We start from the raw sequence: 15,661 nt of genomic DNA, 5'->3' as shown, positions 1-15,661 counted from the left end.
CTCCAATACTTTGGCCACCTGATGCAAAGAACTGACTCATTGGAGAAGACCCTGATGCTGGGAAAGATTGAAGGTGGGAGGAGAAGGGATTGACAGAGGATGAGATGGTTGGATGGCATCACCGACTCGATGGACATGAGTGTGAGTGACCTCTGGGAGTTGGTGATGGACAGGGAGGCCTGGTGTACTGCAGTCCACGGGGTTGCAGAGTCAGACATGACTGAGCGACTGAACTGAACTGAAAAAGCTACTAGTGTTTTTTGATTCATTTGTTAATGAGTTTTAAAAATCTGTCTAAAAATCAGAGATTTAAATTTCTATTGTTCTTTTCATTAATCATCATGAAGGCTGTCAATGATGGCAGTGAATTAAAAAAAACATCCAACAAGTTGACAAAAACCAAGATTGTTTTATAAGCATCCTCTAGTGCTTGTAGGTAGAAGCCGATGAGCTTTTTATTAGGGAAAAAGAAAAATAATCAAGTTTAGTGTTTTTTTTAAAGCTAACTATAGAAAATAATATATATGCATTCACACATTCTTCTGAATACCTAATGTGTACTTTGAGTTATACACAGATGAATAGAAACTGACCTTGTACATGGAGAGCTTAAAGCCTAGTGGAGAGTTGGACCTACATACACAGACAATGGTGCACAGTGGAATGAATGATGTAAAAGAGGCATGTATATGCATAAAAATCCATTGGCGATTCAGGAGGAAAAACACTTAGGCCGGCTGGAGAAAGTTAGGCAGGCTGTGCTGGAGAGGTGACCTTAGAGCTCACACTTGAAAGATGAGCACAAGTTTTCCAGGCAGAGGAGGTGGAAACTCTAGAAACAGGGAACAGGATGTGCCCAGGCAATGAGGTATGGCAGAGCTACTGTGTCTGGGGAGCTTAAAGTAATTCAATCTTTCTGACAGGTACATGTTTTAGTCTTATTGGAGCATAAACCACGAAGAGGCACACACCAAAGGACGAGGCAGAAGAGATGACAAGAGACTGCACCATAAAGGCTTCCATTTAAAGAGGTTTTGATTTTCTTAGGAAGAACCTCTAAAACTTCAGTGTATGTGAGAATCCCCTGGGCACATTCCTGGGCTTCACGTTCTGAAATCCTGCATCAGTGGGTTTGAAGATGCCTCCATGAATGTGCATTTCTAACAAGCTCTCTAGGTAATTCAAGGATGGTAGGTAGCACAGGAACCAGACTTGAAGAAATGTTACGACATGAGTGGGGAGCCGTTGAACCTTGTTGCACAGGGAGTGAAATGATTGTGTGCGTCCACTGGAGCTGCGCAGTTTTGGAAGAATAATTTGGAGGGGGAGCAGGCAGAGAAGGATATTAATCCAGGCAGGAAGTAACGGAGGGCACGACCAGGGTGGGGCCAGTAGGGAGAAAACAGAAACATCTATTATTCTTCATCACTTTATATATAGTAAAACTTTCCCAATTTATTTTTCTCCCATTTTCTTTTTTTTAATTAGTTTTTTGGTTGGAGTATAATTGCTTTACAGGTTCCCAGGTGGCTCAGTGAGTAAAGACTCTACCCGCAATGCAGGAGAGGCAGGAAACACAGGTCAATCCCTGAGTCAGGAAGATCCCCTGGAGATGGGCATGGCAACTCACTCTAGTATTCTTGCCTGGAGAATCCCATGGACAGAAGAGCCTGGCAGGCTACAGTCCATGGGGTAGCAAAGAGTCAGACATGACTGATGGGACTGAGCACACACATATGCATATTTGCTTTACAATGCTGTGTTTCTGCTGTGCAAGAATGTGAATGAATTATATGTATACATACTTTTTCCCCATTTTCTAATTTTCCAAACTAGTGTATTTTTCTGCCATTTTAAGTGGGGCTTGCTCTTTCCTCTTTAATTTTCTATATCTGCCGTGTACATGTCATCTGGCCTTATTTTCTTTAACCTTGATATATTAACATTCTTTAGAAGTCTATGTTCTAAGAGTCGCTGGTAGAGATAATTCTTGTTTCATGTTGATAGATGTTCACCTGTCTCTCATCTATCACTATAATGGATGACATGATGGGTTTTTGTTATAGCTCTTATTAACCAGAATAACTTATATTTGAAAGTTTGTTGATCCCCATGAACATTAATATGGTTGTCTTCTATGACATGTATGACAATACATTGGTTCAAAGAATATTTCCATAGTTGGCATTAGAAACTTGGTCGTAGCCTTTCAGTCTTTAGACTCTAGCTAAGTAAAGACAGTAAAATCTGAATTATCTAAGCCTCATTAAAAATAATGTTTGTATGTGTTGGCGAGGGGTGATCCCAAATTATAGCTAATATAATTCTTCGAAATTATGAACATCATTTTTTATGGCACACATATTTGGCTAATATTAAAACTGAGCTTGCTTTCAAGAGTATATGATTTTTCTGAGCCATGAAAGAAAGCTTTTATCTACAGCCCAGTGGAGTGAAGCAGGTCTGGAATTCAAAACTGTTCACATAAAATGCACAGCCTGACGGATCTGCAGGTAATAACATATATATTCAACCCAAAACAAAGCTCTGTATGGATTTATAACCCAGTCAGCTTTGCAAATACCCATTTTCCCAGTTGCCATAGATAGGTAAGAATTTATATATGGAAAAGAGATATTTTTCATTTTTATTTATTATTCTTTTTTTTAAGAGCAATTTTGGTATTTATTTATAAGGCTTGTAGAGCTTTTACATAATGCATTAATTTTGTTCATCAAAAATAGCAATCAAATTTTATGAAATTTCAGAGTGAAAGTGTGTGTTTCTTAAATTTGTAAAACCTCAAAATATTTGTAAATTCTCAGTAACTTGAACTATCAGTTCCTATTAAAAATGGCAATTAAAAAATAATATACATTTTTACTAAACAGTATAAAGAGGAATAAAATCAACCATAATCCCATACTCATAAGTGTTCACTAAAAATGCTTTGTTTATTTCAATCTCTTTTATTCATGTACATTCATACTTACTATGTTGTAAATAACTTAGCTCATAGAACTCTTGTTTTTTCCTTTTTTAAAATAGACCTATTTCAAGAACATTTCCTATTTGTTACATATTTTTAAAAAGCATTGTTTTAGTTTCCTATGGCCATTGTGACAAATTCCAACAAAGTGGCTTAGGACAACATATATTTATTCTCTTAGAATTCTGTAGATCGTAAGTCTAAAATCACTTTCACTAGGCTGAAATCAAGGTGTTAGGAGGGCTGAGATCCCTCTAGAAACAAGGAGGTCAATTCGCTTCTGTGCCTTTTCCAGATACTGGAACTGAATTCCTTGTTTCCTTTGCTCCTTCCTCTGTCTTCAAAACTATCAACATAGCATCTAGCTTCAGTGTCAAATTACATTCTTCTGTAATCAAATCTCCTGCCTCTCTTTTATAAGACATGTGTGATTACATTTAGGGCCCACCTGGATAATATAGGATAATCTCCTTGTTGCAATATCCTTAATTTAATCACACCTGCAAAATTTCTATTAAGGTAACATATTCATAGATTAAGGAATTAGAACTTTCTATCTTTGGAAGGCATTACTCTTTCTACCACAGTGGTCATTATTGGCTTATAGTATTTCATTTTATGACTGTTTCAATATTTATTAACAGTTGCCCTTGTCTTGTACCTTTGGGTTTTTTCCAATGTTGTACTATTATGAGGGATTCTAAGATTAATTTTCATATGCATAGATTTTTGTGTGTTCAATTTTATTTGTATAATTTTTAGATGTGGAATTAGTTCAAATATATGTGTGTATATCATTTATGTGCCTATATACACAATGTACATTTATATGTATCTGTGTATATGTGCACATATATAAATGCACATGCATACGTGTAGCGTATGCTTTTTCAATCTCCAGATTACTTTCCAGAAAGTTGGTAAAGCATATTTATCTCCTTGTGCTCTCACCAGCATTCACTATTATCTTTTTTTAGTCTTTTCCCGTTAAACTGGTAAAAAGTATCTGATTGATGTTTTAATTGCATTTCTATGATTTATGAAAAGTGAAGAGGTTACCACTTTTTATGCTTAACACCATATTTATTCTCTGATGAATTAATATTTCTTTAAAATTCTGTATCTTCACTGACATACTATCCTCTCATTTGTGGAATAATTTGAGTCAACTTTAACAATGGAACAAAATTCTGATTGCCTCAGAAGTTTATGGTTTCTACCTCTGTCTGTATATGCTCCCTATATGGTACTTGAATGGGAAATTCTTATCTCTGATGTTAATGGGATAATTTTCCATAACTTTAGATGTCTGACCTGGAAAAATGTTCAAGAAAAGAAGACCCGATAAATTAACCTTAATCTTATATTACAGAAAGGTCTTAGTGTCAGCTACTAAAGGGCTAAATATAACCACAGTGACCCACTTAATTGACACTTCTTATAATTGCACTGTAATTCATGCTTAGGAGCTGGATGAGAAATGATGTACCTTAGACCAAGCTTCTGGATCAAGAAACACTGTGTCCTTGAAGTTAACTCCAGACTGACAGTCTCGTGCAATGATTAGTATCTAAGGTTCACTGTTACTCAAAAAGCATTTTGCATTTCATACAAACTAGTTACACACATATTTACATGTGTCCACATATATACAACCACATATATGTTAGTCACCTAGTCGTGTCGAGCTCTTTGTGACCCCATGGAGTGTAGCCAGCCAGGCTTCTCTGTCCATTGAATTCTCTAGGCAAGAATACTGGAGTGGGTAGCCATTCCCTTCTCCAGAGGATCTTCTGGACCCAGGGATCAAACCCAGGTTTCCTGCACTGCAGGCAAATTTTTACCATCTGAGCCGCCAGGGAAACTCACCACTACATATGCATGGCCTCTTTTCTGAGATTTTGAAATCTGAGACAGTAGACCTTCTTAACAGGCGCAGCATATATGGATAATATTATGGGCTCATGAAATTCAAAGAATAGTAGGCAAAAAAGGCTTTTTAAAACATAGATGGGGTCAATCTTCACAATATCAGGATTCTAGACCTAACGTTGCTATCAAGTATCTTTCTTACTCTGAGCAGATCCTTCTCCTCTTTCTCCCTTAACATTCATTCTAATGGTTGTATCGGGGATTAAAAGATAGCAATACAGCCTTGCCCTCATGGAGTTCTTACTCTAAGGGGAACTCATCTGCAAACGTGCAGATACTGATATGGTGGGGGAACACTTTTTCTGCAGGAGCTCTCAGGAGCAGACCCCAGTAGAGGGATACCTAACCCAGTAGGGGTAAGGAGGCTTACAGGAAGGTTGTCTGGAGTAAGTGGCAAAGAAGTTTGGTCATAAAGTAGTCAAGGAGTTAGCCTTCCTATTTGTCAGATGATGGCCTTGATCTCTAAGCACTACTCTCAGTTCCATAATTGGATTGCTTAGCTCTGTTAGAGGCCAGTGATTTTGAGTGGAGAGACACACTCTTTTCTAGTTTTCTCCCAGTAGTCTCCCTCCTACAGGATGAACCTCTCCAGCTCTGTAAAGATGACACATTTTCTAGCAGCCTAACTCCTCTTCCAGTGGGACTTTAAACTATGGGGCTTCTCCCAGAACCTTCCCTGGCTTGAGAGTCGATGATAGGGTACATAGAGTGCAAGAGTAACATGCTTACAATCAGTGATTTTGGCCCTGCATGTTCTAATCTCCTTATCTTTCATACAAATCAAGGAGTCACTAATTTGGGAGAAAAGTTCATTTCCTATGTCTATTTGTTCTCTCCTCTTTGATTTTGTGAAGTTATTGGTTATTTGCCGCATTTTCTGAGCCTTTAATTCTTCTGGAATCCAGAGAATACCTGAGGAAAATATCACATTCTCTTCCGAGTCTGCCTGTCTTTCTGTCTTTCCCCTCCTGGACCTTATCCTTTGACCTGCCCTTGGGGATTATGTAGTTCTCTACTTAACCTATCAGGAAAGAGAAATCAGTTTTATTTGGTTTATCTATTGTTTTATCTATTCCTTTTAGAAATCTGAATCTCTCTTACCTTGTGATATTGTTTAAACATGTTTTTTAATATTCCTGGCACTATGTAACCCCGATTATTATTCATCTTGTGGCTTTGCAGCATTCAGATCTATCCTTACAAGTTAATTTTCATTGATCCTTTTATCCTCCTTCATATTTTAGCAATGGAAGCAAAAACCTTTGCTTAGTAGCTCTAGAAGAGCTTTCTTACAACTCGTTCCCATTGATTCAACTTTCTTCACATTTCTGGCCCAGTTTTTAATTTTTTTCTTAAGAGGTACAGTGATTATAAGGATGGCTCATTCAGGATGGCCAATTTGCTCTTCATACTCCTAGACTCAAACTCTTCAAGACAGCATTTAGAAGATGACCAAAGTACACCTGTAGGTATGCACAGTCTTGGGGATGCAGTCACTCTGGGTACTCTGATGCTAACATTGGATAGAGATCAAAGTTAATGTGTAGCAGAATTCCCAGACCAGGCCAAGATCAGAATACATTTGGAAACTCATTAGGAGCTCCACTTGCCTTGGTGTCTTTTCACTGGACATGGCCTTGTGGCAAGGGTGACAGGCTGGGGAGCTAACAGCTTCCTAGCCTCACACCTACACTAGAAAACTCAATCTTCTGTAGGGTCTAAGTTCAAGGTGAAGTCCCAGGGATAGTAGCCTTAATGCTGTTCTATGTAAAGTGGTGGAAACCCAACTGAATGAACATGGGTCAGAGGGTGGGGTTTAGACAGAAGAATTAAGTCTGCGAAAAGGATCTGGACTTTTTTATATTAGGAGAAGGTGAATAGTGAAGAATTTGACCCTTCTTTACATACTTACTTCATCTTAAACTAGCATTTCAGGAGCATGACAAGCTTATTTTTCAATTTCATTCACCTTTCTCATAAAAACAATGACTGATAATATCCACTTGATTAAATGAATGAGTATTCTGAATCACAAAGCTTGTCCACGGCTGTATAGGCTTAGTTATTGTGCAATAAGTAGAAAATCTTACTGAATATAGGGACCATAGACCAGCTGTAGTCTTAAAGAATTTCCAATAATCTCAGTTTCTTCTTAGTTCTGTAGCCAGAGTTTGACTGCCTTTGCAACTTAAGTATACTTTAGTTTCTACACATGTAATTATTTTGTCTGAATAAAAATGTCAGTAGTTCTGACAATTTTAACTCTTGTATTTGCTGACTGCATTACCTTCTGAATCATAGGTTCCCAAATCAAGTCAAACAGGTTCGGAGACAAGCTACACTTCAGTGTCACACCTACTCCCACTCTTAAGGAGTGTGGGAATACATTAGCCACTTTCACTGTAGTAGCTAGTTCATTTCTGGCTCTTCACACACTTTACCAATTTTTACTTTTCATCTTGGATACAACCCCAATTCTCGAAGACTCTGAAGTGCAAAAAACATTAAAGTATACTTTCAACATTTAAAGTAAACATTAAAAATATTCAGGTCTTTACCTATTCCTTTGAGAATCTGCATGGTGGAGTCCCCAAAATGTACAAGGTGGAGAGAGTTACGACATCTGCTGCCCACAGACCAGAATGTGTGTCCATCAGTCAAGGGAAGAAATTCATGTTTTAAATCACTGATTTATCCAACTTATTGCTGTCATCTTTGTGGTGTTGCCCACATGCGCAGACTTTTCTGGAAGGACCATGGCGGATATGAGAGCTGGTGGCACAGAGTTGCCCCAGCATTGAGCCATTTCGAATTTGACTCTCACCCACTGCCTCTCCTTCAGTTTGCCTCTCCTCTAACACCCACACAGCAAGTCCTTGTTTCAGCCTTTTTCATCTTTGCACTTGAAGATACTTCCAAATGGTAATGATCTCAGTATTCAAGGACAACTGTTGCTAGTTTCTTAAGTCTTTTCCACATGCATCAAGGTCCTTCAACTCCATAATTTATATAGCACAGTTTCAAGTCCCCTTTCACCAGCCTCATTGTTCTTCCCTGGGCAGCCTCTGATGTGTAGTTACCCGGATACCTAAAAAGGGAGCACAGAACATTTTGGGGGCTTATCTCTGGGCATGGGGTGGGAGGTAGGATTCAAAGAGAGTTTACCCTGGATTTGATTGTTACATTTCTTAGAGCCATGTTAAGACCCAAAGAATGTTACCCTAACTACTGTTTCCAGTTACAGAATATAGATAAAAATGAGTCAATACGAGAAAGTCTTTAGAATTTAAAAATATCCTCACGGGCTTCTTTAAAATTCAAGATTCTTTGAGTAAATCAATAGACCTGCTAAAACTGATAAATTTCAGGGCATCTTAAGAGAAAGAATAGATACCTGAACATCTGAAGTATCCCCATTCAAAAAGCATGTCTTGAATGCTTATATAAATCAGGAACTGTCAGACTGTAGAAATACAGAGATCAATAAAACATGACGTTAGCCTTGAGGAAGCTCACAGACTAATAGGAAAGACAGCAGTAAACAGTCAATTGTAATACAGTGTGACCAGCACCCCCTGTAGAAGCATGTTCAGAGCACCATGAAAGCAGAGAGTATGCTGTGGTATGCCCTCTGCTCCAGGCTTGCATCTCTCCAGCATGATATTCTTTTGGCTTCTGCAAATTGCCAATATTTATGTGCATTGTGTTCTAGACACTGCATTGAAGGGCTTTATGTATGTCCTCTCATTTATGTGTGTGAACCTCTTAGAGCTTGGTCCTGTCATGGACCCCATACAAACAGGGAAAGTGGGCAGACATTAACTGACTTGCTTAGGGTCATAGTTAAGTGTTGGATCCAGAATTCAAACCCAGAAATTTTGCTTTTAACCAATATTCTATACTACTTTATTAGAGAAAGCTTTTATCTAGAGTGGTGGTTCTCAACCAGGAGCCATTTTGTCATCCAAGGAACTTATGGCAATGTCTGCAGGTATCATTGGACATCACAGCTGCTATGTAGTGGGCAGCAATCAAGGAGGCTGCTAAATGCCCTCCCGTGTACAGGACAGCCCCCCAGACAAAAAAATCAGCCTAAAGTGTCAGTAGTGGTGAGGCTGGGAAACTGCTCTGGAGTATGGTACCATCTCTGTGTAAGCCTTTAAAAGATACTTTTTTGAATATTTAAAACCATTTTTTAAAAGAAGATATGACTTAGTATGGGGCAAAATATATTGGACCAAGTTCCTAAGTATCTGATGAAGTGTATTTTGCCACATAAAATTGAGAAAATATTGTCGTCTTTGTCTCCTCTTATAGATTGCAAGGATCTGAGGAGGCCCTAAGAGTTTGAGGAGATAATACGTAAGAAAGCCCTGGAGGAGAATTATCAGAAATTCTTAAGAGTTCTTGGGGTGATCATATATCTGTGGGTAACCAGAATTAGATAAAGAATACATCCTAAACCAGACTCCTGTTTTGTTCACCCGGCTCCCTTGTCAGCTGACCACCCCCATGGCCTTTTTCTTCACCTTTCTAAGAGTTGGACATGAATTAGAGACTGAACAACAACATATATTTCTGTAAGCAAGTTTGTTTCAATTTTTACTGGATGAAGTAAACCATCTTTTTAAGTGTAATTTTTTCTTAGACATTAAAAAAAAAATTGGTATTTCTTGCCATATTACACCAGATTTGAGGCAGATAATTTAAATTCTAATGTTTTCTTTATATAAGAAAATCGTAACCATTGGTGGATTTGGGGAGTAATTTGAATACTGTGGCTTTCTTGGAAATGAATAACAACACTGATCCAACCTCCCCTTCATTCCTTCCTTTCAAACTCTTAACATTCCTGGCAGGAAAATGATTCTGGCATTGGTTTACTGAATGCCAGGCAGTGTCTTCACAAGTAGTGGTTGAGCAGTCCCGAGACTGCGTGAAGCCACACATGTGTGCATTGCGGCAGTTCATCAAACGGATGTAAACTCGTAAATTCAATTTACTGAGGTTTTAGGTGAGTGTGGCATCCCCTTGGCGTGCTTTTTCTACGCAACCAACAGCGTCTCTTGGCAAAGAGTCATTACTGACTTCCTCGGAGCGTTTTCCTGATGATCCAGTCTGCGGTGAATCACGGACCAGCCTCCAGGTGTGCGCAGCATTCTCCACCCGGTTCCGGATTGCTCTGGGTTTATTTAAGTAGAGGGGAGGACCCGTGACGGCTGAGGGGCTGGGGACGAGGGGGCAGCAGGAGATGCTGGGGGGGCTCACGCTCCGGTCTCGCCTGCCGCCTTTCCCATGAGGCCCCGCTCCTCAGGGGAGTGTCTGCACTGGGACCGGTCCCCTCCGCCTGGCCCCTTCCCGCGGAGGCTGCACAAAGGTGTCCGGCTGGAGTCCGCCAACAGGCCAGCTTTCTCAAAGTGCTTTTAAGTTTCCCTTTTTTCTTTTTTTTTGAGGAGGGGTGAAAAAGAGGAGCTTTTTCCATTTACATTCCTTTCCTTGTATGTAGATACCGAGAGGAAACTCAGCACTGGGCATGTTCGGATGTTGAATGGTTTTGCTGATAAGCAACCAGCCCTCCCGGAACCAAAGACTTAAAATAGTCGTCACCCCTCCCCATCCCCACCCCCCCGCAGGAGCTGCAAATGGTATCTGCCAAACAGATGACAAAGTACCTTGGACTGAATCACACACAGACAGCATTTTGAGCCGAACGCACGGCCAAACTCGTGTAATTACTGTTTATAGCTGGCCGAGGCTGACCAGGAGAGGGCAAACCCAAGAGGAAATAAGTTTTTGAACCTTGGAGAAATGGCTGTGTGTTAATTAAAGGCTAGGACGGGTACTTCTCACTCACGCACCAAGTTGTTCTTGAGATCACACAGTTCGCAGCACGTTTCCTCTGGAGGGAGTGAGTAGATAATTGGGATCTTTTTGTCCTTTTTTTTTTTCCCCCCCTTTCCTTTTTCTCTCCTCTCCGTTTTGGTCTTATGGCCTCGAACCCGCAGTGAATTGAAGCGAGAAAGAAATGGATATGTCTGACCCCAATTTTTGGACTGTGCTCTCAAACTTTACTTTGCCTCATTTGAGGAGTGGGAACAGGCTTCGGCGAACACAAAGGTAAAAACGCGGGGGTTCCTTTTTGCCTTGCAGAGGGAATGAATGCTTTGGCTTCAGAGGCTGCCCGATGGCCTGGGCCCCCCTTAGCAACGGGGGTGTTGTTGATTGGGTAACAGTTTGAGAAGTTTATACTCTGCCAGGGGCGCCCTGGCTCAGGTGTTCCCTCCTCCTTGCGGATTTCCTGGCTCATCCTGATAAATGTGGTTTTTCGGAATTCTCTTTCTGAAATGTGGAGAATCGGGACCTGGAGTTGTGAGTGGTGGGGAGAGCAGGGAAGCTGGAAGAGATACTTGCTCACTCTCTTTGATCTCATCGCTTGTCCATTTCATTCACTCTATTGTGGGAGCTTCTGCTTCTGTGTAGAGCCTTTCAGATGCTCCCTCCGCTCTATTAAATATTTAACCTTTATACAATGGACATGTCCAATGCAAAGATAGCTCAAGTTTTCCTGTTTCAAGTTGTCTGCTTAAAGAGATAAGTCTGCATAACTTTGCATTTTATTTTTTAAATTGATTTGCTGACATGTATTTCTAGTACAAGACTGGCCTTTTCATTTTGTAACATATATCTATTAGAGTAGGTGAAAAGAAAAAAGATTTTTAAAATCAAGGTGAAGCTCAAGCCACAAGTGAAAGGCAGTTGAGAGTTAGCTGCTGACAGTTGGGTGAAAGAAAATGATTTTAAAGGAGGCGTGCCTCCTCTCTCTGCATTTGTGTCCAGCACAGGCAGGTGGCATGATTGTGGTTTTAGAGGGGCACACCCTCTGAGTTGTGTAAGTACAGATTCTTTGTTTTTCTTCAGAACTTGCCTTGAACATACACGTGAACACACACGAGGCCACGGTGCAGTCAAATAAACAGGATGCTTGGCTATCAGATTGGAGATTCATAATCTCTGTGCTCCAGTGTTTAAAGAACACAGGAAAATGGTTCATTCTCTTTGGTTGTACCAGTAACTCTTTGCAGTGTTAGTGCAGATAGGTGATACTTTGGAAAACTTAGCAGTTTTTCCTTTTGACCTCTCTCATGGTATTTCTTAAATTTCAGAAGTGTCCTGGAATACACTGACATATGCTGTTTATCTATACGTGCATATATACATATAGAAAAATACGTGTGTGTGTGTGTATGTGTGTGTGAGAGAAAGGGATTGCATCAGTTTGTAAGTCATACCTTTTCATATCACTTGAACCATGTTGGTACCACTAAACCATGTGATGATCTAAAGCTGTACCTTTTGAATAGGATGGCTGTGCTTTTCTCATCCTGCTACAGTGTTCAGAGAGAGAGAGAGACTCTTTTGGTATTGGTCATTTTTGTACAGGCTGTGTCGTCCACACACCAGACACCCCCAAACAATGGATCAGTTGAAGAGATACCTACTGTACTGGAACCAGGCCTCTACTCATGGCAGTAAATCCTGTGACTTGTGTGTCAGGAGTCTTAACCGTGTCTAAGGGATGTAGCCTGGGCTGTGATTCAGCTGCTACTCTCACCTGGAGCCATTTCTGGGCGAGAGAAGTCTGCTCTGGCATCATGCCTGTGTGTCTGAAACTGAGGAGCAACTGGAGTGTTTCCTTCCCATACCTACCTGTTTGATGGTATTATTGAGGCAAACACATAAAGGACTCTCAGGCTGGTCCGACCACGGCCTTAGGGCATACCTACTCAGCCCGGAACACTCCATTTGAGACAGCTCGCCCTGGCAGAGAGCCTCAGTTCTAAAGAAACTTGGGTTCTTCCCAGCCAGATGAGAGTGTGGGAGGGCTGTGTCCATTCCCCAAGTCATGGGCCCGCACCTTCAGTTTCGTGATACAGAGAGAGAGGTGGAGTTTCTTCCCTCCCTTCTCAGAATAGAGGTTGTCACAGCCTGTTTGTTAACTGGGGATTTCCAGGATTCACAGAGTTTGGAAATGTGTATCCTGAAGATCATCTCTAGATACATCTACTTACAGGTTTCCCGGGGCCCCAGCTGCTTTCTGTTTATTGTGTAGGTTCGGGAAGATGAAGGGCAGGTGTCCCTCTCTCCGGGTCAGTGTATGTGGCTGTTGCCTTCTCTTATCATACGGCGATCAATGCTAGCTCTGTGTCCTCTTTCCTTGTGTAAGGACACGAAGCCTATGCTCGTAGGACGACTCTTCCCCTTCTGTGACCACCCTTAACTACTCTCAGTCCTTCTCCCTATGTGCCACGTTAGTCCCGCTTCTTACCGCACGATCAGCTCCCCTAAGTCTGCCTTTGAAGAGGACCTCTCCATTCCCAGGTTGCCTGACCCTTTCGCCAGCCTCGCCGAGGGTGTGCCCAGTGTCCGGGTGAGGATGCCTTGCCCTCATCCTCAGCTGGACGTGCCTGAGCCCTTGAAACAGCTCTCCTGCCCGAGCCCGGCTGCTTCTCTGTACCTTTGCTTGCATATTTTATTTCAGCTGTTTCTTCTGATTACGTTGTAATCCAAAGGAACTTCATGATAACCTTTTCTTCAGTATTAGCCTCTTACATCTATCAAAGAATAAAATCCAGCTTTGAACCTGTGAATGAGTATCTTGGAGTGCCTCGGGATAGAATGTTTGGTACCACTTAGATAAAAGAAAGAGAAGCTGAATGGTTTCCAGCTCTTCTCCTCAGTTTACATTGTGGTAGAAATTGTCATCGTGGGGGCCGTTGGGTTGTTGCCGGATCGCATCTGCTTTGCCATTCACCGTGGCTCTACGTTGTTGGTTTGAGCTCTCATGGGAATGCTTTTAAGGTTTATCTTCCAGCTCAAAGCTCTGCCTGGCTCATAACTCCTGAATTCTTGGGGAAAGGCAGTTACAGACTGACCCTCAGGCCTGAACTCTTGAACGGGTCCTGATGCCCTGAAAGTCTAACTTCCCTGTGCTACGTCCCAATGGTGATATTTTGTTCTCTTCGTTGCTTTTTGCCTGGCATGTGGCAGACACTGAGTTGTCTGGATGCAAGCTGATTTTGTTTGCTGTTTTGCTGTAAACCCCACATTTCCATTGGTAATGGTTCCTTTTTTATGACTGGCTTTGCCTACCTATCCACCTCCCTCATTTCCTCAGTGAAAGTGAAGTCGCTCAGTCGTGTCCGACTCTTAGCGGCCCCATGGACTGCAGCCTACCAGGCTCCTCCGTCCATGGGATTTTCCAGGCAAGAGTACTGGAGTGGGGTGCCATCATTTCCTCAAGGTGGTCTTAATACAGCCATTCACCTGCTGCTTTGAGGGTCAGAAATCTAGGCTGAATAAACAGGGTATTTCAACCAAAATGTGTTGTTTTAAACTGAAGTAAGAATTGCGCTTTTTAGAGGCTGTGAATTTCATAGATCTTTGGATTCTCCATTCACTGGAGGATCCCCTGACAGCTTAGAATGGGAATTAGTTTGCCTGCTTTGTGTTACTATTTGTTTGTAACATCTTTCCCTTTCTCGTTGAATTAAAACTTTTGAGGGAGGCGGGATCAAACATCTCTTTGACTTCTATCTTCTCTATGTCACACTGTAAAAAAACACACACCATCTATTTATCAATGTTGCTGCTTGGTTTTATAGCGCACCCTTAGTTTTGTTGAAGTCTAGTGACTCTGGACGATGCTTGAATTTTAACCTTAATGGTAAGAAATCTGTCATGTTTTCTTTGGGCTTAAATGATAATCTCCAACCCCCGGGGACACGTCAGTCAGTACAGTCCTCCCCAGGCCATTGGGTAGTTTGTGACTCAGTTCATCATTTTGACCGAGGCTCCAAATGTATTTTTCTGAGAACCCTTGGGGTAAAAGGTTATTTCGGTTTTGCTTTATTTTTGCTGAATTCACATTACTTAGCAGTTGCAGTAAACAGCAGGTACGTTCAGGGATCTTAAACTCACTGCTGTAGTTGTCAGAATGCATTGGACTTTTATGCACTCTGTGTCTTCTCTCCAGAAACATCTGGGGTGTTTGGTGAGTTTTTCTTTTGTTTTGAGCATGAATATGTGTCTTTCAGAAGGATAGAATATGCTTCCTTCCTGCCCTGGCATGTTAGGTCTTGGTTAACCCGTGCCTACCCCTTTGTCAGAAAGCCCAGTTTAATCCACATTTATTGTGCATCTGTTGTGTGCCTGGGCACTGTGACTCCAAGCTGAAAGTCGGGGGCATGCCATCAGCGAAGCGGTGCAGGTGAATCATTGCAGACCAGGGCGATCAAGAAGTATTTACCAGGTACACAGGAGCCGAGAGACGTACCATACAGAAAATCGTGTGGAAGTTTTGAAGGGTAGGTTGACATTTATCAGACAGAAAGACAAGGCCTTCCCAAGGAGCAAGAGAAAGGGTGTGTATGAAGGCATGGTAGCCTCAGCAACACAGAGTTCGAGGGATTATACATAGCTCAGTATTGCTGGAGCATAAAGAACCAGAAGCATAACTTGGTACTGCTGAAGCATAAAGTTTAAAGAGGCTATATAATAGAGCCCAATGGTTAAGAGGGTGGATCTGAAGCCAGTTTACCTGAGTTTGAATCTTAATTCTGTGATATTGTCTATTGAATTAGTTAACTTATTTGGAATTCTGTTGCTTTATCTACAAAACAGGGATAAGTACATTACTTATTTCATAGGATTGTTGTAAGACTAAAATATGTTCATATATGT

At 41.2% G+C, this 15,661-nt stretch overlaps 1 protein-coding gene across 10 annotated transcripts in view; it reads left to right on the top strand.

Annotated features, from left to right (window-relative positions):
• MAST4 (microtubule associated serine/threonine kinase family member 4) overlaps positions 1-15,661 on the top strand; it is a 619,741-nt gene that overhangs the window by 430,511 nt on the left and 173,569 nt on the right. The window contains exon 1 of one of the 10 annotated variants that reach the window (XM_027519969.1): positions 10,450-11,038. The exons of 8 other annotated variants lie outside the window; for them this stretch is intronic. In XM_027519969.1, the coding sequence (XP_027375770.1) occupies positions 10,947-11,038 (92 nt within the window). In that variant the 5' untranslated portion in view covers positions 10,450-10,946. Of the gene's footprint in view, positions 1-10,449; positions 11,039-15,661 lie in introns of those variants that run through there. One more of the 10 variants, XM_027519971.1, reaches the window with a different exon arrangement.

Source organism: Bos indicus x Bos taurus, chromosome 20 (genome assembly GCF_003369695.1).
Source record: "Bos indicus x Bos taurus breed Angus x Brahman F1 hybrid chromosome 20, Bos_hybrid_MaternalHap_v2.0, whole genome shotgun sequence".
Classification (NCBI taxonomy): domain Eukaryota; kingdom Metazoa; phylum Chordata; class Mammalia; order Artiodactyla; family Bovidae; genus Bos; species Bos indicus x Bos taurus.
Note: the sequence above shows the minus strand (reverse complement) of the source record. Positions and strands in the feature narration are given on the sequence as shown.